This window comes from Liolophura sinensis, chromosome 1, assembly GCF_032854445.1.
Source record: "Liolophura sinensis isolate JHLJ2023 chromosome 1, CUHK_Ljap_v2, whole genome shotgun sequence".
NCBI classification, from domain to species: Eukaryota; Metazoa; Mollusca; class Polyplacophora; order Chitonida; family Chitonidae; genus Liolophura; species Liolophura sinensis.
The window spans coordinates 7,658,873-7,682,131 of record NC_088295.1 but is presented as its reverse complement, the minus strand read 5'-3'; the positions used below and the strand labels follow the sequence as shown (position 1 = coordinate 7,682,131).

The 23,259-nt window shown below is 41.8% G+C and overlaps 1 protein-coding gene across 1 annotated transcript in view; it reads right to left on the bottom strand.

Moving 5' to 3' along the window:
• The window catches only part of LOC135481972 (synaptotagmin-15-like), an 82,416-nt gene that overhangs the window by 11,460 nt on the left and 47,697 nt on the right, over positions 1-23,259 (bottom strand). Inside the window, exons 3-5 of the mRNA XM_064761767.1 lie at positions 21,249-21,400; positions 8,817-9,027; positions 4,378-4,471 (exon numbers count right to left, since the gene is read on the bottom strand). Of these exons, the coding sequence (XP_064617837.1) occupies positions 4,378-4,471; positions 8,817-9,027; positions 21,249-21,400 (457 nt within the window). The remainder of the gene's footprint in view (positions 1-4,377; positions 4,472-8,816; positions 9,028-21,248; positions 21,401-23,259) is intronic.

Genomic DNA, 23,259 nt, shown 5'->3' with positions numbered 1-23,259 from the left:
TCCAACAGTTTGACAGTAGCCTACACGGTGGGGGGTTTGACAGAAGCCTACACGGTGGAGGAAAATATAGAGCAGTTTGACAGTAGCCTACACTGTGGAGGGTAATAGAGCAGTTTGACAGTAGCCTACACGGTGGAGGGTAATAGAGCAGTTTGACAGTAGCCTACACGGTGGAGGGTAATAGAGCAGTTTGACGGTAGCCTACACGGTGGAGGGTAATAGAGCAGTTTGACAGCAGCCTACTCTGTGGAGGAAAATATAGAGCAGTTTGACAGTAGCCTACTCGGTGGAGGGTAATAGAGCAGTTTGACAGTAGCCTACACGGTGGAGGGTAATAGAGCAGTTTGACGGTAGCCTACACGGTGGAGGGTAATAGAGCAGTTTGACAGCAGCCTACTCTGTGGAGGAAAATATAGAGCAGTTTGACAGTAGCCTACTCGGTGCAGGGTAATAGAGCAGTTTGACAGTAGCTTACACGGTGGAGGAAAATATAGAGCAGTTTGACAGTAGCTTACACGGTGGAGGAAAATATAGAGCAGTTTGACAGTAGCCTACACGGTGGAGGGTAATAGAGCAGTTTGACAGCAGCCTACTCGGTGGAGGAAAATATAGAGCAGTTTGACAGTAGCTTACATGGTGGAGGAAAATATAGAGCAGTTTGACAGTAGCTTACACGGTGGACGAAAATATAGAGCAGTTTGACAGTAGCCTACACGGTGGAGGAAAATATAGAGCAGTCTGACAGTAGCTTACACGGTGGACGAAAATATAGAGCAGTTTGACAGTAGCCTACACGGTGGAGGAAAATATAGAGCAGTTTGACAGTAGCCTACACGGTGGAGGGTAATAGAGCAGTTTGACAGTAGCCTACACGGTGGAGGGTAATAGAGCAGTTTGACGGTAGCCTACACGGTGGAGGGTAATAGAGCAGTTTGACAGCAGCCTACTCTGTGGAAGAAAATATAGAGCAGTTTGACAGTAGCCTACTCGGTGCAGGGTAATAGAGCAGTTTGACAGTAGCTTACACGGTGGAGGAAAAAATAGGGCAGTTTGACAGTAGCTTACACGGGGAAGGAAAATATAGAGCAGTTTGACAGTAGCCTACACGGTGGAGGGTAATAGAGCAGTTTGACAGTAGCCTACTCGGTGGAGGAAAATATAGAGCAGTTTGACAGTAGCTTACACGGTGGAGGAAAGTATAGAGCAGTTTGACAGTAGCTTACACGGTGGACGAAAATATAGAGCAGTTTGACAGTAGCCTACTCGGAGGAGGAAAATATAGAGCAGTTTGACAGTAGTCTACACGGTGGACGAAAATATAGAGCAGTTTGACAGTAGCCTACACGGTGGACGAAAATATAGAGCAGTTTGACAGCAGCCTACTCGGTGGACGAAAATATAGAGCAGTTTGACAGTAGCCTACACGGTGGAGGAAAATATAGAGCAGTTTGACAGTAGCCTACTCGGTGGAGGAAAATATAGAGCAGTTTGACAGTAGCCTACACGGTGGAGGAAAATATAGAGCAGTTTGACAGTAGCCTACACGGTGGAGGAAAATATAGAGCAGTTTGACAGTAGCCTCTCGGTGGAGGAAAATATAGAGCAGTTTGACAGTAGCTTACACGGTGGACGAAAATATAGAGCAGTTTGACAGTAGCCTACACGGTGGACGAAAATATAGAGCAGTTTGACAGTAGTCTACACGGTGGAGGAAAATATAGAGCAGTTTGACAGTAGCCTACACTGTGGAGGAAAATATAGAGCAGTTTGACAGTAGCCTACTCGGTGGAGGAAAATAAAGAGCAGTTTGACAGTAGCCTACACGGTGGAGGAAAATATAGAGCAGTTCGACAGTAGCCTACACGGTGGAGGAAAATATAGAGCAGTTTGACAGCAGCCTACTCCGTGGAGGAAAATATAGAGCAGTTTGACAGTAGCCTACTCGGTGGAGGAAAATATAGAGCAGTTTGACAGTAGCCTACACGGTGGAGTAAAATATAGAGCAGTTTGACAGTAGCCTACTCGGTGGAGGAAAATAAAGAGCAGTTTGACAGTAGCTTACACGGTGGAGGAAAATATAGAGCAGTTTGACAGTAGCCTACACGGTGGAGGGTAATAGAGCAGTTTGACAGCAGCCTACTCGGTGGACGAAAATATAGAGCAGTTTGACAGTAGCCTACACGGTGGAGGAAAATAAAGAGCGATTTGACAGCAGCCTACTCGGTGGAGGAAAATATAGAGCAGTTTGACAGTAGCCTACACGGTGGAGGAAAATAAAGAGCAATTTGACAGCAGCCTACTCGGTGGAGGAAAATATAGAGCAGTTTGACAGTAGCCTACTCGGTGGAGGAAAATATTGAGCAGTTTGACAGTAGCTTACACGGTGGAGGAAAATATAGAGCAGTTTGACAGTAGCCTACAGGGTGGAGGAAAATATAGAGCAGTTTGACAGTAGCCTACTCGGTGGAGGAAAATAAAGAGCAGTTTGACAGTAGCCTACACGGTGGAGGGTAATAGAGCAGTTTGACAGCAGCCTACTCGGTGGGGGGTAATAGAGCAGTTTGACAGCAGCCTACTCGGTGGAGGAAAATATAATTATAATAATAAGTAATTATAATATTATAATTAATATAATTACCTCGGTGGAAGGTAATAGAACAGTATGACAGTAGCCTACCCGGTAAAAAGTAATACAATGGTTTGACAACAGCCCACACGGTGAAGGTAATACAACAGTTTAACAGCAGCTTACACAGTGAAGGGTTATCGAACAGTTTGGCAGTACCCTACACGGTGGAGGGTAATACAGCAGTTTGACAGCAGCCCACACGGTGAAGGTAATGCAACAGTTTAACAGCAGCTTACACAGTGATGGGTTATCAAACAGTTTGACAGTACCCCACACGGTGGGGTGGGGAGGGGGGGGGGGGGTAATACAGCAGTTTGACAGTAGCCTACACGGTGGGGGGAAATACAGCAGATTGACAGTAGCCTACACGGTGGAAGGTAATAGAGCAGTTTGACAGTAGCCCACATGGTGAAAGATAATACAATGGTTTGACAGCAGCCCTCACGGTGCAGGGTAATATAGCAGTTTGACGGTAGCCTACACGGTGAAGGGTTATCCAACAGTTTGACAGCAGCCTACACGGCAGATGGCAATACAGCAGTTTGACAGTAGTCTACACGGTGAGGGGTAATAAAGCAGTTTGACAGTAGCCTACACGATAAAGGGTAATAGAGCAGTTTGACAGTAGCCTACACGGTAGAGGGTAGCAGAGCAGTTTGACAGTAGCCTACACGATAAAGGGTAATAGAGCAGTTTGACAGTAGCCTACACGATAAAGGGTAACAGAGCAGTTTGACAAGAGCCTACACGGTAAAGGGTAATAGAGCAGTTTGACAGTAGCCTACACGGTAGAAGGTGATGGAGCTGTTTGACAGTAACCAACACGGTGGGGGGTAACAGAGCAGTTTGACAGTAGCCTACATGGTTGAGAGTAGCATAGCAGTTTGACAGTAGCCTACACGATAAAGGGTAATAGAGCAGTTTGACAGGTTTGGCAGTACCCTACACGGTGGAGTAGAGGGTAATAGAGCAGTTTGACAGAAGCCTACACGATAAAGGGTAATAGAGCAGTTTGACAGGAGCCTACACGGTAGAGGGTAGCAGAGCAGTTTGACAGTAGCCTACACGGTAAAGGGTAATAGAGCAGTTTGACAGGAGCCTACACGGTAAAGGGTAATAGAGCAGTTTGACGGTAGCCTACACAGTGGATGGTAATAGAGCAGTTTGATAGTAGCTTACAGGGTGGGGGGTAACAGAGCAGTTTGACAGTAGCCTACACGGTGGAGGAAAATATAGAGCAGTTTGACAGTAGCCTACACGGTGGAGGGTAATAGAGCAGTTTGACAGCAGCCTACACGGTAGAAGGTGATAGAGCCGTTTAACAGTAGCCTACACGGTGGATGGTAGTGGAGCAGTTTGGCAGGAGCCCACACGTTGGAAGGTAGCAGAGCAGTTTGGCAGTAGCCTACACGATGGAGGATATCAGAGCAGTTTGACAGGAGCCTACACGTTGGAAGGTAGCAGAGCAGTTTGGCAGTAGCCTACACGATGGAGGATATCAGAGCAGTTTGACAGGAGCCTACACGGTGGAAGGTAGCAGAGCAGTTTGGCAGTAGCCTACACGATGGAGGATATCAGAGCAGTTTGACAGGAGCCTACACGGTGGAAGGTAGCAGAGCCGTTTGGCAGGAGCCTAAAGATGTCATACAACAGTTTAACAGTAGTATACATTGCGATGGCTTACATGTTGGGAAATATTTGAAATCAAAGAAATAAAGAAGAGACAAAATTGAATCTCTGTAACTGACCTGAAATACGTAACTTTCCTCAAACTTTGGGTTACACGTCTTTTTACGAAACTTGGACTGGAGATATCGTCTTTCGTCTGGCATCAAAAATATTCTGAAACAACAAAGTAATCGATATAATGAATTTGCATTTATTCAATGTTTTTATACTTTTAGCTGGTAAAAAATTCTTGGACCCTTTGCGTTGTTTTAATGTGACAGTATATTAAATGTAATGACCACACAGCATTTTGGGTAATTTTAGACCTTTGAGGTCTGATAAATTGCAACTAATATAATTGCTCGTTCGCGAATAAGAATTCCGTTGCAAGACTGTTGCTGACATTCAAAATCCGCAATTCTGAGTACACGTAGTTGTATAAGTACACGTCCCTCAGAGAAATTCTCATCAAACGTTTTTCGTACGATACGTAGGACAATTCATAGACGATAACCTATTCTAGTGCACTACCATGACACTGAGTAATTGTATTCTAGATTATACAGACGGACAAAGGACTCACGTATGGTCACAAAACTGGACTAACAATGGTTTGATTTGCCTGACAAATCGTACAAACATATACAACAGCTGAAGGTTACATAAAAGTGAAATACAGGACGAGCAATTCCAAATATATGGACATACGTATGGGAATAATAGTGACATTTTGGACAGATCAATAGTTCTAGATATCACCATAGGTATGAGAAAAATAGCGACATTTTGGACAAATCAATAGTTCTAGATATCACCATAGGTATGATTTATTTATTTATTTATTTGATTGGTGTTTTACGCCGTTCTCAAGAATATTTCACTTATACAACGGCGGTGGGTGGACCAACATTTTGGTGGGTGGAAATCGGGCACAGCCCGGGGGAAACCCACGACCATCCGCAGGTTGCTGGCAGGCCTTCCCACTTACGGCCGGAAAGGAAGCCAGCATGAGCTGGACTTGAACTCACAGCGACCACATTGGTGAGAGGCTCCTGGGTCATTACGCTGCGCTACCGCGCTAACCGACTGAGCCACGGAGGCCTCCCCACAGGTATGAGAAAAATAGCGACATTTTGGACAGATCAATAGTTCTAGATATCACCATAGGTATGAGAAAAATAGCGACATTTTGGACAGATCAATAGTTCTAGATATCACCATAGGTATGAGAAAAATAGCGACATTTTGGACAGATCAATAGTTCTAGATATCACCATAGGTGTGAGAAAAATAGCAACATACTGCATGAAGGATTGTAAATATGGTTTGGTAATTGCAATGTGAAATTCGTGTGTCGCAATGAAAGTAAAACATTCTGGGTAAATAATTGTAAATCTTGTGTAAAGGTGATAGAGGTAAGTGGATGAACGGTCCTAAATGTGGAGGTCAAGGTCACCAAGGTCATATTGATTGAGAATTAAGAAATTGATAATGTATGCGTCAGTCTAGCAGTACTTCGTTATGCCAACCTCATGTGAAGGATCGGGTTACATAACATCCTGATAAACTGAGCTCGTCGTATGTTATTAGCCTGGGGTACGTCGTCGCGTCATGTGTAGCAATGTTCTAAATGAATCCAATCAGAGAATGGGTCAGAGGCTACATAAGCTTACCATGGGGTCGGGTTTACGCGTAACCCATGCTCTGAACGGACAAAGTTGATGTCGTGCTGTGCTTAAGTAGAACAAACTTAATCAACTGAGCTGGTTGAAATGAAACATGTATCGCACACGTTCTAAAGTAAATCTTCTAAATCATCATGGGAAGTATACCACAGAATATACCGACAGTTTGTGAGCGTAGGTTAATGCCTGCATTTGTCATTCTCCTCCACAGAAACTTTTATCGTATAGTAATGGAATATGCTGTGATGTTAATATCTCTCCAATGCAATGTACTCATGTACATCCTTATGTTGGTATTTCATTCTTGTCACAGTGTATAAGTCTCATTATTTCTAACTAGGTAGAACACATGATGATTACAGTACATACATTCCAGCTAAAGCTTTGTTCTCGCTTCAGCCTATTGGACACTGACCATTATGGTCGCAAACTGAACAAAAAAAAAACCAAGATAGGATATTATTGCTTGTGACACGGCATTTGCTCTTCCAAATAGTTTGTCAAATAACCGTATCCGTTCGTCGTATAACTACAATCACGCAAGCATTCTGGTTGATGTTACTCAGGCAAAAGAAAACAAGCGCCCGGTCAGTTTCAAATGAAACAACACCGACTCATTGAAATATACTGTTGGAACCTCATAATTACAAAACTGGGGAAAGTCAGCATCTCGCCAGACACAAATTACTGGCCGATTTATGGCTCACAAACAGCTTTTACACTCTGAATTTAGGTTTCGTCTCGATACAAGTTTGCTTTGAAATTATGCGTCACCCTCACAGAGGGCTCATTTTACCGACTACCCTTTAAACAAGTCAATTATAATTTATTATCTCTAAAACAGATAAGGGTAGCACGAAAAATTAATGGTATTTAACTAACGTTTTACGCCGTGCTGAAGAATACGTCACTCATACATGAACGACGGCGACCAAAATTATTGTGAAACGTAACCGGGCAGATTAAAACACACGACCATCCGCAGATTACCGAAAGACCTTCACATGTATATAATGAGGAAGCTGGTTATGAATTCACAGTGACGGAATCGGTGAGTCGATGATGGGATAGTGCGTCGCACTGGCACGTTAACCAATCGGTCACAGAAATTAGTTATCTGAATTAAAACAACTGTACAGCTGTACCGACTGGTTATATCGACTGTTACACCAACATTGTAATAGCCCGAAGGTTAAATGTTACAATTTTGGAATTCAACAATGTGGAAAGTTGGATAATAGGATAAATCCAACCATGGCAATTTTGTTTTTTCTGATTTGTTTTAGTAAATATGTCGTATAAAGTTCTCATCGTACACGGCGACTGTAGGTTTGTCGGTTTGTAGGTGAAGGACACATGGACACTCAGGCGACAGGATGGAGCCTCCTTTCATGACCTGTCGTATATCTTGCAAATTCAAGAAGGGATGCCAGAAATTCAAGATGCTGAACATCAGCAACAATCAGACCACATGATCGCAGATTCCAAGACCGAGATCTTACTGCATGAGTTAGCAGTGAGGAGCAAGGAAGTATCATTAACTAATTATCAGGCAAACAGATTTAAGCCTGAAACACATCCATCATGGTAATGGAAGAGCTGTGCCGTTCCCAGAGAATGTCCAGGCTTTCTGCACAGAGCCAAGTGTTGTTAGCATGTCGAGATCAGCTGTACGTCTATTAGGAAAACTAAAGACGTCTTCCATTTTTCTGAATGGGTGGCAATGTGAAGATTCTGCACACTTCCTGCAGAAGGACACACAAATCTGTCTCTGTTAATTCTCAGACGGATGTGCGTGCAGGACAAGCTGCTCTTGTAAGTTCACATCTACATGCAAGTAAAATGACGCCATGCCGATAAACATGTGTCTATCTGCAAATAAATACGTCAAGCAAAAAGGAAAAAAGCAGTGGAAGTCACTGGTCAGTTTATGTTCACATGTCCATGAATGAGACACACCGACGTGCATGTGTTGGTAATGACAATAACGCAGTTGTGCGGTCCACCAGTTTCAATATACCAACAATAAAACAAAGAAGTCTGATTGTGTCTGTAAACTAAGGAATACCCCAATTCCATATGATGAAAGGACAGATCCATCGGTCGGGTTTATATATACAAGACACAACAGTATGTCGTCTCTCATGGAAGGAGAACTGATGGAAACAGCATAGTAATGAAGGAGTGGTTGACGGCCGAGTGGTTAGGACGCTTGACCCGTTTCTGTTGCTTATATACACGAGATGTGGGTTCAATCCCTGGCATGGACAGGGAAGTTGTTGATTGTCCCGTACCCTTGGGGCATTGTTGACGATATGTGACCCGGGATTATGTAGATGTAAAGCTTGTGAGTTATTGAAAAAACCTGTTTTCCAAAAGTATGTATGTATGTGCGGGTTTAAACCGTCCTTTCCCATTTTCTTCATGATACTGATAGTAATGGTACAAGTTAAAAATTTCTTGTGCATGGCGTTAAAAACAATGAAGAAAATAATGCACATAATGATTGTGATGTTGAAAACAATTCCGACGAAGAATTGCAATCCATGTGACGCTGGTTTTAGGTTTTTGGCATTATTTACAATGACAAGGTCGATTTTAATGTGCACTTGAAGTTTGCAAATTGGTTTTCTGTCAGAATACGAATAGGAAAGTATATTTATTTAAAAACGCACAAAAAAGTCTTTAAAATGTAACACTTAATTGCTACTTTTTTCACTTCAAATATTGCAGTTTGATGAAATATGTATGAGAGGACAGGGTCAGACAGGTATTGTTTCTTGCAGATAAAAATGTAACAGGCCCCAGAGAACGGAACATAATCACTAACCCACCTGACAAAAGGATCACAGCTATTGGCGTTCCCAAAACTTCTGTTCGGAAGATTTTTGGCTTTTATGAGTGTTACGAGTAATTTTTCCGACTCTCTTTCGTATTCCACGGCGAACCACACACGGCCGATATGATCCTCTGGCACTTCATAGTCATCGTCTTCATCGCAGATTTTGTATAAGCTTGGGTCGATGGATCCGAGAGCATAGGCACCTGTGAGAAACAAGCACAATTCATGATAATAGTAATTTACATAGAACATGGGTTTAGAATAAGGAATCAAATTTGAGTGCCAAATAAAATATTCGCATATCACGGCAAAACGAAAAGGAATTTGCACACAGACCCCATTCTTACGCAAATAACAACAGAATTTTAAATCAAATACATTGACCAAAAGTGTTCACTTATGTCGGGAGGTAGTTCCTGATATTCTTGGAATGAAATGAGATTTGTTAATTTGAACAGATCAACATTCAAGTATAATATGCATCAGCTGGACTCTCCCTCAACTCCACAGAATCCACCGTGGTGGTTTCATATGAAAACACGTAAAGGCCAACCAAAATGTGACCTTACATTTTATTAGAGATTTCCCAATCTAAATGTGCCAATACACGGTCTTTACATTCAACTGAATTAAATAAAGACATGAAGGTATTCCGTATATTGTTCTGATAAAACAAAAATCATAGAACACAATAATGTAATGTGTATGTAAACTAGTGCTCAAAAGAAAGTATACAGCTGTTTGATCAGACATCAAATAAAAACGGAAAGAAATATATTTGAAATTATTTTTAATTCCATAAGGATATTCAATTTCACCTGAAACGTCCATACATACAGTTCATTAAATGGTGAAGGTTTGGTTTGATGGTCAGTCAAAGAGATGTGGTGTCAACAGAACATTTACACATTTGCAAAATTCAAATGAAGCATTTTTCCCTCTGGAAATGTCATTCAAATCATGCTCAGTAGCGAGTTTGGCCTCCATTGGCATTGATGCAGGCAACAACACGTCGCCGCATTGATGACGTCAGGCGTCGAATGACGTTAGGTGTGATTGGTTGCCATTCTTGTTGGAGACACTCTTCCAGCTGTTGAACGGTCACAGGTGGCACTGGCAGTCTTCTGACTTGTCTGCCCAGGTGGTCCCACAAGTGCTCAATTGGATTGAGGTCGGGTGAACATGCCGGCCATGGCAAGAGATCGATGTTGGCGTTCTGTAGAAAGTTGTTTGTCAATCTTGCAGTATGAGGTCTTGCATTATCATGCTGGTACAAAATTCCTCTTTGCTGTTGGTGGATGAATGGCACTACAACCGGTCGTAAAACTTCATCCGTGTATCTGCGAGCATTGAGGTTCCCATGAATCACCACCAGCCTGGTCTTCAGATCGCCGCAGATGCCTCCCCACACCATCACACTACCACCTCCAAACGCTCGAACTTGCTGAACGCAATTTGGCACCAAACGTTCTCCTACACGCCTGTATACCCTAGCCCGACCGTCATTTTTGTACACACAAAACCTGCTCTCGTCGGAGAACATTACCCGTGCCCATTCACGCCTCTGCCAGCGTAGAACGCGCCTGGCCCATATCAGCCGACGACGTTGATTTTGAGGCGTCAGATAAACTCCACAATACGGTCGACGTGCCCTAATACCGTGTTGACGTAGTCGACGGTAGACAGTGTGTCGACTAATCGGGTGCCCTAGTGCCGTCGCCGCCGTTGACGTTGCCGTTACGTTCCTATTGCGGAGGTGAATGGTCCGGATGTGTCGATCTTCAGCGGGGGTGGTGACGCGTGGTCGACCGCTCCTAGACCTGTCGGATGTAACGCCTGTCTGCCGGAGTCGCTGCATAAGTCTGACGATAGTTGCTCTTGTGCAACCAAAGGTTCTGGCAATGGCGGCGTTGGTCGCTCCTTGCTGGGCCATGCCGACAGCTCTCTCTCGCTCAACTTGGCTCAAACGTGGCATACCTCTGGTGTTTTTCTGACGACTGTGTTCCTAACGTTTCCCATCGACTCATTTATACCGCCAAAATGCACGTTCATGTCGTGTTACACGTGGAAGGGCCATTTTTCGATTTTATGCTAAGTTTAGGCAAATCTTGCTTTGTTGGGCCAGTTTGTTCCCTGGATGGATCGGCGTTTACACGGGTAATAGGGCTCATCATGGATAATTTCTCAATTTTTTACTTTGCGCGATTTTTATGTATTTGTCTTGGTGTATACTTTCTTTTGAGCACTAGTATATGTAAAATATCGTTCCATTTAATCCCGTTGGGGGATATAAGGTACAGTTTTGGGTACCGTTCTTAGAACCTACTACACATGTAGCCTTTGACAAACAAAGACGCTATACATGGTGGTGTATTTATAGGTCTAGGCATATTGTTGTAGAACTTTTTCTGGAGATTTTTCTGAATGTTAACAAATTCTCCTGTGTCAAAATATGTCCTGATTTAAACAGAACAGTGGCATTTATAGGGCTAATTGTACAAACAAACCTACACAAAACTGGCTATAATCAACACCAGTTATGTGTGGCTCGTTTATTTGTAACTAATGCTTCTCGTCTTGTTTCTGTATTTGACCTCTTATTTAATCCCAGTAACCCACGATGCCTGTTGTTTGACAATCATACACCACATACACGTTCAGTCATTATGCTAAATTGTCAAGACACGTTTCTGTGGAGTATGTAGTTAGTTCGCGTTCGAGAGTTCACTCTACACCAGAAACTGGCTTTCAGCCGGGTTACCCCTCCCCATCAACTTGAACAATGGTATCAAGGAAACATTCATTTCTCTTGCCTTCTGACTTGCCTTAATATATCAGTTCGTTTAATGTTCAGTCCGATTCGACATGAAGTCGTGACCATGAATAATCCGAGGTTGGTGGACTAAGCATTCCCGAGACTTGGTCCCTTTGTATTCTTTTAATGCTCTTGTATGTTAAATGCGATGAGTGATTCAATATAGATCAGTGACGCCTTATACATGTACACTGCATTTTTTTTTGACTTTATTTTGTTTAAGCCATGGTGTCAGAGGGTCCGGGTAATTTGCTACCATTTAAGCATTTACAAGAGCAGTTGGAATAAAAAACCCTAAGGTATATTGACAAGAGGCACTGGCAATATTAAATCGGTTACGAGTGTCTATTTGCCAATTATCACGCTGTATTTCCTGTTCTGATTTTCCTCTCTATGCGGTAAGTCTTTTATTATAGTGTGGACATTGACAACAGAAAGTTATCTTCATGCATACAGATGAAAACAGTGTATAGAAAGCGACAGTGTATTCACAAAATCAATGTGGCTATTCTCAGTGATAAACGTATTGGAATATTCTAAGAAATTGCCACATGCACAAAAGTATACACATACAAGAAAGACAAACCTATGCCAAACCTTGATAGCAATAATTTGCCCAGTCTAACCGCTAGACACTGTCTCTGGGAAATACAGATCGTTGCCTACGCAATCCTGACTACCCATTACTCGTCCAGTCCAGAGGGTTTGTAATTTGTTGCATGGTACTGTACACTCTAGATCGGGCCAAATCCACTGCGGATTCGAAACGACTTGGAATGGTAAGGAATATTTCTGCCTGAAAGAGTCGTGATAAGTCTACAGTGGAAGCGAGGTCGTGTTACGCTGAATATACAGCGCATACAGTATGCATCGTATTCATGTCAACCGGAGTATGTCAGAGAATGAATAACCATATGTCACTGACGCGTACTCAGTAGAATACCGTTCAAAGGTCCGGAAATTGAGGGTAGAGCAGACAGGAATAAGGGGGAGGAATTAAAAAGGGGATTTATTCTGGTCTCAGTTCCCGATAATGTTCAACTATGAGATGGTGTCCAGAAGTCATATATTTTGGAACGTTGAAAGACACTTATCCAAATTTCCTCAGCCCGATTTTATATTTCGTATACAATCTTCTGTATTTACATACACCAAATAGTCTTGCAGTCAGTATATGTCTGACTGTTATATTTCTCTATTGGGATTTCTGCTCTTATTGACCGTTCGTCAAGCGGATAATTGAAATTATTTGTTACAAAGCAACAAATGACTTCTGAATTTACCAGGCCACGAAACAACCTGGTTAAACAGGAACGTTAATGGTGTAATTTGTCTATAGCAAGTGACTACAGAACCAAACTTTTCACAGTTTCATGTAATCCTGATATGATCCCTACTATTTAAAAGTACAAAGTTTTAACTGCTTGGTGTCAATTAGAATTATCCAACCCTCATCAGCTAATGATTGTTAAACACGGATGGTTTTGACAATTGGCGTCTTCTGTAATTACCATCTAATTACAAGTAATCCACAGTTACAATATCTTCAGAAGAAATCAAATAGCTTACAGTCGGACACAGCTGCACAAACAGCTTCACAGTTACCACAATTATTAGGTGAGATTTTTCATCTTCAGCACGAATAACTGCCTCTTATAGCGGAAAGGATAGAACACCAACGCTTTTGACAATGGCAAATCAGGTCATAGTGTCTGCTATAGTTGTATAATGTGCGCTTTTCAATTTGTCCTTCAAGGATCCACAGCTCTGCATCGGCGCCACGAAATAGTGCCGGATGTTTTGACAAGTACACAAAGATGTCACACAAGACTGTACACGTGCTCATATGTCTAAAAGCTGAATATCTCAAGTGTTTACTAATCATTTAACTCAAACTAAAAAAAGAACGAAAGACAAAGTAATTTTTCAGTCTCAAACAATTTCTTGTTCAAATCTTAGCCTAATGTGTCACGAAGTCAGATAGTAACAAGGAGATAAAAGATCTAGGGCCGCATAGCAACATCGAGGCAACATCACACGGTCCTTAATTATGAAAACGTTAATGGTTTGCTTTAAATATTAACTACTCACTGTAAATTAATATGTTTTAAAGGCTGAAATACACACGAGATGTGGTAGGTGAGGGTTGGGGATGTTGTATGATCAAGAGGATGGGAGGTGCTTGTGAAGAAAAATAATTGGCGAAGTGCTGCACAAGAAGATTACAAAAAGAATAAAAAAAATAAATAACTGGACCAGCAAGAAGGTGAATATTTTGTCAATAGTTCAAACTAATGGGTCTATCGTAAATAACAGAGAATATTTTACAAAAGAATTTAACATATTCTGAACGGCCCAAATGCAAATTTTTAACCAGATTTATTGGGTAACTTGACGTTATAAAATTAGGGTAAATGAAACTAAATCGAGGTACCACAGATTTCATTGGGTATGCTGTTAATATGGCTAAGGCTTAAATTGGGATCATCGGTTTACTTGTCTGTTCATTATTTCCAGTTTATGAGTCACCATTGCTATAGCCACAAACCAGCTATGTACGCCTTCAAGCAGCGGTCACCATTAGGATGATCCTAAAAGTCGGATCTCTAACAAGGTCGAGCCTTTCCGTTCTACAAAGTGGTATGCCTAGGGAATACTGCTTGCGGTACTGTGGCGGGAGCGATTTATCAGTCTACGAAAGTACTGACTGGTTCACTATCTTCTCTAACGAAAGATAATTCACACAAAAGAGATATTCAAAATCGGTGAACTTTAAAACAATGAATGGTATATGGTTTTAATTTTTCATTAAGGTAAACAAAATAATTCAAGCCTGTTTGGCCTGAAAAAAAAATTCAATAAATACTACAACAGACATCATTGAACCTCTTGTCAACAGGAAAAAAATTCAAAAAGGGTGTATTTTAAAGAAAGTATTCTTCAGCTTACAATAATATCAAGGATGTACTGATGCCGCGATGCAATCTGGTCACAACGTCCCGATGATAATGCAATCCCTAAACCTCCAATACTGTAGGCTTAATGAAAAATAGATGTGTTTTCCTTGCGCTTTAATTACAACGGAGTCTGTAAGCACCTTGTAGGTGTAAAGTACTGACGTTTTGTCCACCCTATAAAGCCGTGCTTTACAGATTTGTGGGTGTAAAGTATTGACGATTTCCCAACCCTGTACAGCCGAGCTTCACAGAAGTAGACACAACTATTAAACAGGACGTATCTCTCTCCCAAGAGATGAAAATAAAGAAGAACCAGGCGTTTTAAGGATTTATGTAATTTGCCTACACTTCTAGATAAGACGGGAATAGGTGCAGCCTAACAACAACGAAAAAGATAATTTTTAAGGCCATATGTTGCGAGAATATTTCAGCTTGCATTAAAATTAAATTTGTACATAAAATGATGACAAACATCGAGGGAACATCCAAGAACTCAGTAACTGACGTAAAAACCTTATTTCCGTTGTGCTTATTAACCTCCATTATGGTGAAACTAAAGCGTCTCCAAGATATATACGTTAGAGAAACTGTCACTTCCACTGCTTGTTCATAGACGTGCAACTTAAAAACTACTGTGCGCCTGAAACACGAATTCTTTCATTTCGACGACAGCAGAAACTGTTGAATGGTTTCTTTTCACAAGATTTCTGATATTATTTAATTTAGGTGTTCTCAAGGGGATTTACACCAACCATTATATGTTTCGATTGGTCTCCTATTTGTTTTAATGCGGATGACCTATTTTATTTTATGAGTCAATTTAATTCCTGTTTCGTGACATCTATGTCCTCGCAGTGATTACAGAAACGAGAGAAGTATATAAAAACACCTTAGCGCGCATGTTTGATCCGATCAACACATCGGAAAGTTATTGAGAGCTGATGGAAGGAAATCACAGTGTTGTATAAATCCTACCGACCACAAGATTTAATTTAGACTTATGAACGTAATACATGATCAGCGGTGTGACTTCTGATCTGGGGCCATGTTGGGGAAGAGACCTTGGCGTTCCGATGTCCTTGTGTTCGTTGATTGTCCACGGACTCCTTTGATGCAGAGACCTAGTAATCCATTTCAAGATTAAAGACAGCATTAATCGGATAAGAGAGTACCGAGGAAAGAGATGGGAGCGGGCGAAAGCGGCAGATGAAGGTCCTATAATTCAGACAGTACATGGTGCCCTCTCTCACCAGAACCGTCAATTATACAGTCTGGTAGGAGACAACCACCCTATGTCATTATCAGCCAGTTGGACTGACCCGCTATCCTCACTGAGAAAGGCACCATTGTCGTGTTCTCCATGCCTATGTCTTGCTTCAAATCACTTAAAACAATTAAGCATCTCCACGGAACCTTTTGTAAAGGAAATAGGCTTTCTCTGGCCAGGCACCGAACAGTTTCCGCTCGATGGGGACGTATAAAAACAGCCAGGCCTATAGCTTGGACGACATGTGCAAGACGTATGCCGATCATTCGCAACAAGATAAAAGACTTATAAGAGTGGCAGACTTTAATGGGAGACAGTGAAGTCACGACACGAACTTTTACTTCGAACACGCTTTATCCGCTTCTGCCCCATGAAAACACTTCTTTCTTCCGGCCACACGCTGCCTGTTTACGATGACTGGGACGCTGATAGTCCCAGACGTATTCATAAACATAGCATCTTCAGCACATCATGGAATGAAAAATATACGTGTATTTGTATTCAGACCATCAAAATATGGACGCATGTACTGAAGACACAGCCTTAGACGTTCGCAGTTAACGACACAGTCTCTACAAACACCAGCTAACTGGTGAAAATCGTTTATTTTCACACTCAGCAAGACGCCAATGTAACGATAACCACGAAATGAACATACATTTTTCCATTTCACTCTTTTATACAATTATTTAATTCATTTATTTGATTGGTATTTAACACCGTAGTCAAGAAATTTTCACTTACATCGTTGCGTTCGTACCGATAAATAGAGAAAACAGGATTGCCCAGGGTTGACCACAGCCATTCGTCAGGGACATGGCAACTCACCTGACAAGGCCGCAATGGTGGTCAGTGACGTGGGAAATGGAAACCGGGTTACCCGGACGCAAATTTCCAAATGTGACCCACAGACCACCACCTTACCCTGCCCATCCCATAACACTCTCATTTTGTATTTCATTGGTGGAAAAAAAGCGCTCTTCAACTAAACACCTACAATAAAAGACTCGATGAACACTGCATGTGGATCGCTCATTGCCACAGTGCAGATCTCGACAATCTCCACAATAATCCGGGTCGCAATGACACCTTCCCACCCCGCTAGACAGAGAAAAAGCAACGACTCTGTGATTAGGGGTTTAATGGTTGACATCCTACATAAATTTGTTGTCGGCATTTCGATTTTCAGCAATTTAAGCAGTTTACACTGAACTTTCACTGGGCGTTAGGTAAGTGGATTCTAAAATTTAATTTCATATACTCCATTAAACAAAACTTTAGTTAATGTGGTTGGGGTGGCGCAACAGATATGCTATGCTTTGACGATTGCTTGACGGGGTGGTTGTTTGACTAAGTGGTGGATGTGGACAGTGGCTAAATTATGGTTCAGAGTTGGAGTGATAGTTGTGAAGCGATGTGGTGGTTATGTGTCGGAGCCAGGATTTGGGTGGTTAGGGTGATTAAACCTAGGAGATTGGTAACGGTTTGATTTAGCGTTGGACGACGGGATGGTTACTTGGCACGAGCAATATTTTGTTAGAACAGGTGTTATGACTGGGCTGTGGCTGGGCTTGGAATATGGGTCACAGTTTGGCAGAATGGTGAAAGGTTTGGGCGGCTGCCGATGGGCCTGGATTATGGTCCATAGTTGGGCTGAACTGGTGCTCACTTTGGGTTCGAATGATTCAGACAAGAAAGAGACTGACAAAGGACGTCTCACCTTTCTTTCCAATAATATGATTCGATCGGAATCGGAATTGAGGAGATAAACACACTGCAAAGCAGATTTAGCAGGCCTAATGGAGCGAAAAGGAGTTCGCTTGTTATCGATTTGCACACCAAAGTATCTAGACGTACCTTTTGGTTTTGGATACAACACGACATGGCCAGTCACAGACTGACCTTTTGGTCTTGGTCACAACACGACATGGTCAGCAACAGATGAACCTTTTCTTCTTGGTTACAACACTACAAAAGTTCTTGTGACTTGTCTATCTCCTTTTCGTCTTGGTCAGTCACAGACGCAACTTTTCGTCTTGGCTGCAACACGACATGGTCAGTCACAGATGGGCCTCTTCGTCTTGATCACAACACGACATGAGCAGCTACAGATGGACTTTTTCGTCTTGATCACAACACGACATGGTTAGCTACCGAAGGGCCTTTCGTCTTGGTCAGAACACTACATGGTCAGCCAAAGACGGGCCTTATCGTCTCGGTAACAACACGGACCTTTTCCTCATGGTCACAACACGGCCTGGTCAACCACAGACGTACATTTTTGTCTTGTTCACAACACGACATGGTCAGCCACAGAAGGGCCTTTTCGTCTTGCTCACACTACCCGCCGACAGCCGTACAAACTAAATGTTGCTTCCTTGTGCTCCACATAATTGCTTATGTCAAATATCTAGAAAAAACAGTTGCACAACAAACATTGATGCTGATTTGTTCTATGACTAAAATTTTAGCAAGAGGTCATAATTGCTTTTCAACAGCATTCCAATTCTACGGTATGTCACTCATATGGTTTATCATATCGCATTAGAGAAAAGAATTCCGGTTATAGTTTCAGTGAGGCCATTGTGAGAAAGGCTGAACAGCACCAATGTTTAAACATAGCAATAAACGGTTAGATTAAAGCTTGATTGAGACAGAAAGCTGTCCAGTGGAACATCTCACCAGGTTTATATCACCTAACATCAATGGACACGCTACATATTTAACTGAATGCCTCACAATATTTGCTAAACGACGGAAGGAGAAGGCTTATTCTCATGCCGAGAGGAAATGATAATACATAACAAAATGGTCAAATTCTCAGTCAGATGGGTGGATGGACAAGTCACAAGAACTTTTCAACCATTTTTCAGTAGGGACAATCAATATGGTACCCCAAAGAAATGTTAATTACAGGAATAAACTTGTACAAGGATGCTGTCGTCCGCCTTTCATTACCTGGAATCATTGCCCTGCAATGGTTTCCAGCTGATCCCAGCTAGAGGAATGTCACTGAAAGACTAAGCTACCTCACAGTTTTCCGCATGAAGTCAGTTATTTTATTCTTACTTAATAAAGTTCACCTTTTACTAACCCGTTTCAGATATCTCCCCGGTTTAGTGAAATGTACAGATGGACATCACAAAGATCAAGGCGAAAGGGCTTAACACAAAACACATCATACTAACAGATGGCTGGCTAGTTATCGGGTAATTCTCTAAGAACTGTGCATATACATAACATTTCACCAGTAGTAAATTGACAGCATAATTCACCTGTGATGTGGAAACGAGCAATTTACTGTATATGCTCAGCAGTTCCTGCAAGTAGATATAATGTCAAGAGCATAACCCATTCAGGCTGTCAAGTACTGCCAACCCACGCCCACCCCTTCCTTTCCACACACACACACACACGCACACGCACACGCACACACACACACACACGCACGCACACACACACACACACACACACACACACACACACGCACACGCACACACACACACGCGCACACGCACACATACACACACACACACATACACACACGCACACGCACACACACACACACACATACCACGAAATCTTCTTTACCATGCTGCAGCCAATGCCTTAGGTTCACAATAAAATGCATTGTCTCACTGTACAGATAATGTCGTAGATAGAAGACATTAATTCCTTTCTACCATGAATGATTTATTCATGTCTACGAAGGTAAAGGAAATTTAGAATTTTATCATATTAACTGTGTGACAATTTTCTAATAGAGCACATAAATTCCACTGTACCTCGGACAGAGAACCCTACAGTTAATTACATTAATTCCTCTCTACAATGGCACAGATAGTCTTCTTTAACATGCTTAAACTCTTAGCAGATGGTAGTACCCCCATGTACGCTCGTATTATTTTACAAATACTGCTACGCGAGATCACATTAACCCTATCTTTACCCCGATACACGTAATGTCTTGCAAGATGACAGTATTCCCATCGATTATGGTACAGATACTGCCAGGAGAGATAACCAGTTAACCCCAATTATTATGGTATAGATAATGTCACAGAAGAAGAAACTAGTTACCCACTGACACTGTTGACTTAATCCGAAGAAGACGGTATACATGTCTCCCACAATAAGATAATCTAAAATTAAACTTTTAAATTAAATTTTGACGCCGCACTCTGACAAAAAAGATACCATGGTGATTAATGATTTATTTATACTTACTTTATGTGGACTTCGAAATCACCACAGACGATGAAGCTGTTATGTCAGGCATCTCACTGCGAGGTTACCATGGCTATAATAATCAACTCGTTCGCAAAGCCATCGACTTTATTATCACAATTTACATGAGGAAAACGTCCCCACGCTTGAAATCATACAAACTAATGGGTGGACTCTGGTGTTCCAGGAATACCAAAGAGGCCTATTTAATAAATGTAAGCGAATAATATCTACAGCACTAAATCCGCGAACGACCTATAACATGTTTGGCTGAATCATCACCATCTGACCGGGCTTCCCACAAATATGTGCCGTAATCAACTGTCTTAGAACTGACCTAAGAATCAGTTTTCATATTGACCACAGTAGATTGCGCCTACCAGCTACACTTTGTGTTAAAATCAAAGTCGCATTGAGTAGTGATAAAGTTAGCCAAGTAAACAAAGCTTAGGTTCAGACTTCTGAGGTACGACTCTTTCCTGATCCTGAGAACAGCTTCACATTCTCTGTGATACGCATAACTTAGGGTAGGTATATCGCCATATGGCCATACATAAGGCAATTCCACCGACAAAGGAGGTAACCCACATTGTATAAAAATAGTGCTCGATTTCGATATTCGATTTTCACGAAGAAAAGAATGCAGAGAACTATCAAGGATGAATTAGGACTTTTGAATTTCATTTTGAACGGGGTAACAAATACATGAATAGAAGAAGTATGAAAAGCATGTCTCTTCCAATAACTAATAAACTAACATGAAATGCTGTAACAAGCTCAAATCAATTGCAGTTTACTGGTCGCCCCAAGTTTTAGTTTTCTTGTGAACTTCTCTTGTGCCCTTCAACAGCTGTTTCAAGCCGTATATATTAAATGATCTAAATTGAGTATTTTATTTTCAAACATTATTTTCAACCTTGATAACAGCGTGGTCCCTATATCTAAACATTCTTATGTAGCTGTTCCATTTGTTTGCTTATTTATGTATTTATATATTTATCTACGTATTCATTTCTATATTTGTTGTATAACACCATACTCGATATTTCTATCAGTTTAATGAGTGAAGAAAACCGGAATGTCGAGGAAGACTACTGATGTGTATAACTCTTCATTTCCATCGTTTAGCTTAACACAAGTCTGCTGTGAACGACTTACCTGGTATTTCCACGGATGGTCTCTTCAGAGCTGTTGGGGATGCGGGCTCCGAGCCGCTGCCAGTGCTGGTCTCGTCCAGAAAGCGGCTGTCCGAGCGTCGGGCCGTCGTGGACATTCCCGTGGAAGGCACCGTGAACGGAATTTGTTTCATACTGTAAGGAAGTAAAATTAGAGAGCTGTATCGTCTCATTCCAGTAAGGACACACTTACAGTCTCTGGACGATGGGTACGGTGAACCAGTGGAGACTGATAGGGCCCAGATGGCACCTAGGCTGGGCTTGCTTGAGGCCTCCATCGAGAGCGGCGGGTCGATGGTGCAATGGCTTACAAGTAGCAAACTGCTAGGTGTACAATGCATCATACACTGAAGAGAAACCTCCACATTGTGTAGTACTAAATATATCTCTTATGGGGTTTCTTCAGACTGTCCAATTGTGTTATCTAAACTCTGTGGTTAAATCGATACATACTGTTTCCGCGGCCACTTTTACAACCTGAATGGCTAATAAAGATATACTTATTCGAGACCCAATGGTTCAGGCTTAGGTCGCCATTGGTATTTAATGCAAAATCAATGCCTGGCTACATCACCAACGGCCGCGCCAGAATCTATCCCAGAGACATAAACTATAGATACGGCATATTACAAAAAGTGAAACTGACTGAGAAGGAAGCATGGCGAATGATCGTGTTGGGCAGCTTTCCACTAGTACGTCCTCGTACGGATCATAATAGGCACAAGTAGATGTAGGGCGTAGATAACGGCACTCTCACCAGCCACCAAGGCACTTCAGATTATAAGGCTTAGGTTCTACCTATAGCCGCACCTACTTCTCTCTTCTTGGGATGCTACTGCGACGCCACGTCCGCTCTCTTCAATCATACCATTGGCTGGACACATTCATGACAGACAACCATCCAATCAGCGGTCGCAAACGTGACACAGCAGGAGGTAAGCTGACCACAGGGACGCTGTTCAGGGGCAGTATTACCTAAGCTGGTCATGTAGCTCATATTGGAAAGCAGACAGACGGACAGATGGCCAGATCAATGTCTGTCGGCAAATATTCGTAATACCCACAAGAGCCACTGGTAAAGCCGATTTAGTTACTTACGCACATATAGATTTGTCACAAGCACTGAAAGAATTTTTGCAGCCGATATTAGCTCTACAGTAAACTGAATATTACTAAAATGGAAGCTGGAAATTCCTAAAAAAAAAGACGAAAATTATCTTTAGCATGTATTAAAGCTTGTTCCATAGGTTCCCAAAGAAAACTGCTCAGGATTTCTGGCGCCCTATGCAGCATATAGAAATATCGCTAAAATAAAGAGAAGTTTAAATACATATTTATAGAAAATTTATCCCGTAAACTGAATGTTGTTTTGGTTGTTTACAAAGATATAGATAAAAATGTAAAGTTAGGAAAATACCACACTGAAAAGCCACAAGCTTTGCCTGGGAAAATGCCGTACATCGTGGGGGACCATAAACCATGTCAGGACATCCCGGAGCATCTGACGGTAATGTCACATCTAGGCATCCCATGTTTATCTCTAAAATCACTCTCTAGACAATCCGGTACGTTGTTTCTGTAGATTGCATTTAAGTTTCAGGACAAATATGCTGCCAAAAGTCATTCTTGGACGTTTTTAAAACATCTTCGAAAACAATGACTGGATGTATTGGTCATTGTCCGAAGAAGTATTTCGTCCCTGTATGTTAACGGATCTTACGGCCAATAACCTTATTTCTGGACATTTTTGCACGGGAAAACTGTGTATGTGGCTACTTTCAGATATGTCTGTAGACAAAGACCATATCTGGGCACTGTTGAAGATTTTACTGAAATCTAAGCGTGTATGTAGCAGACATACACATTTACATGTTGCGCCCAAGAACATCTCTGAGACTCCACAAAGGCATTTCTGATGTAAGTGAAAATTTAAAATACGATCTTAAAGTTTACTTTCGGATTTAGAAATCAAAATTTTGTCCACCTCATCAATA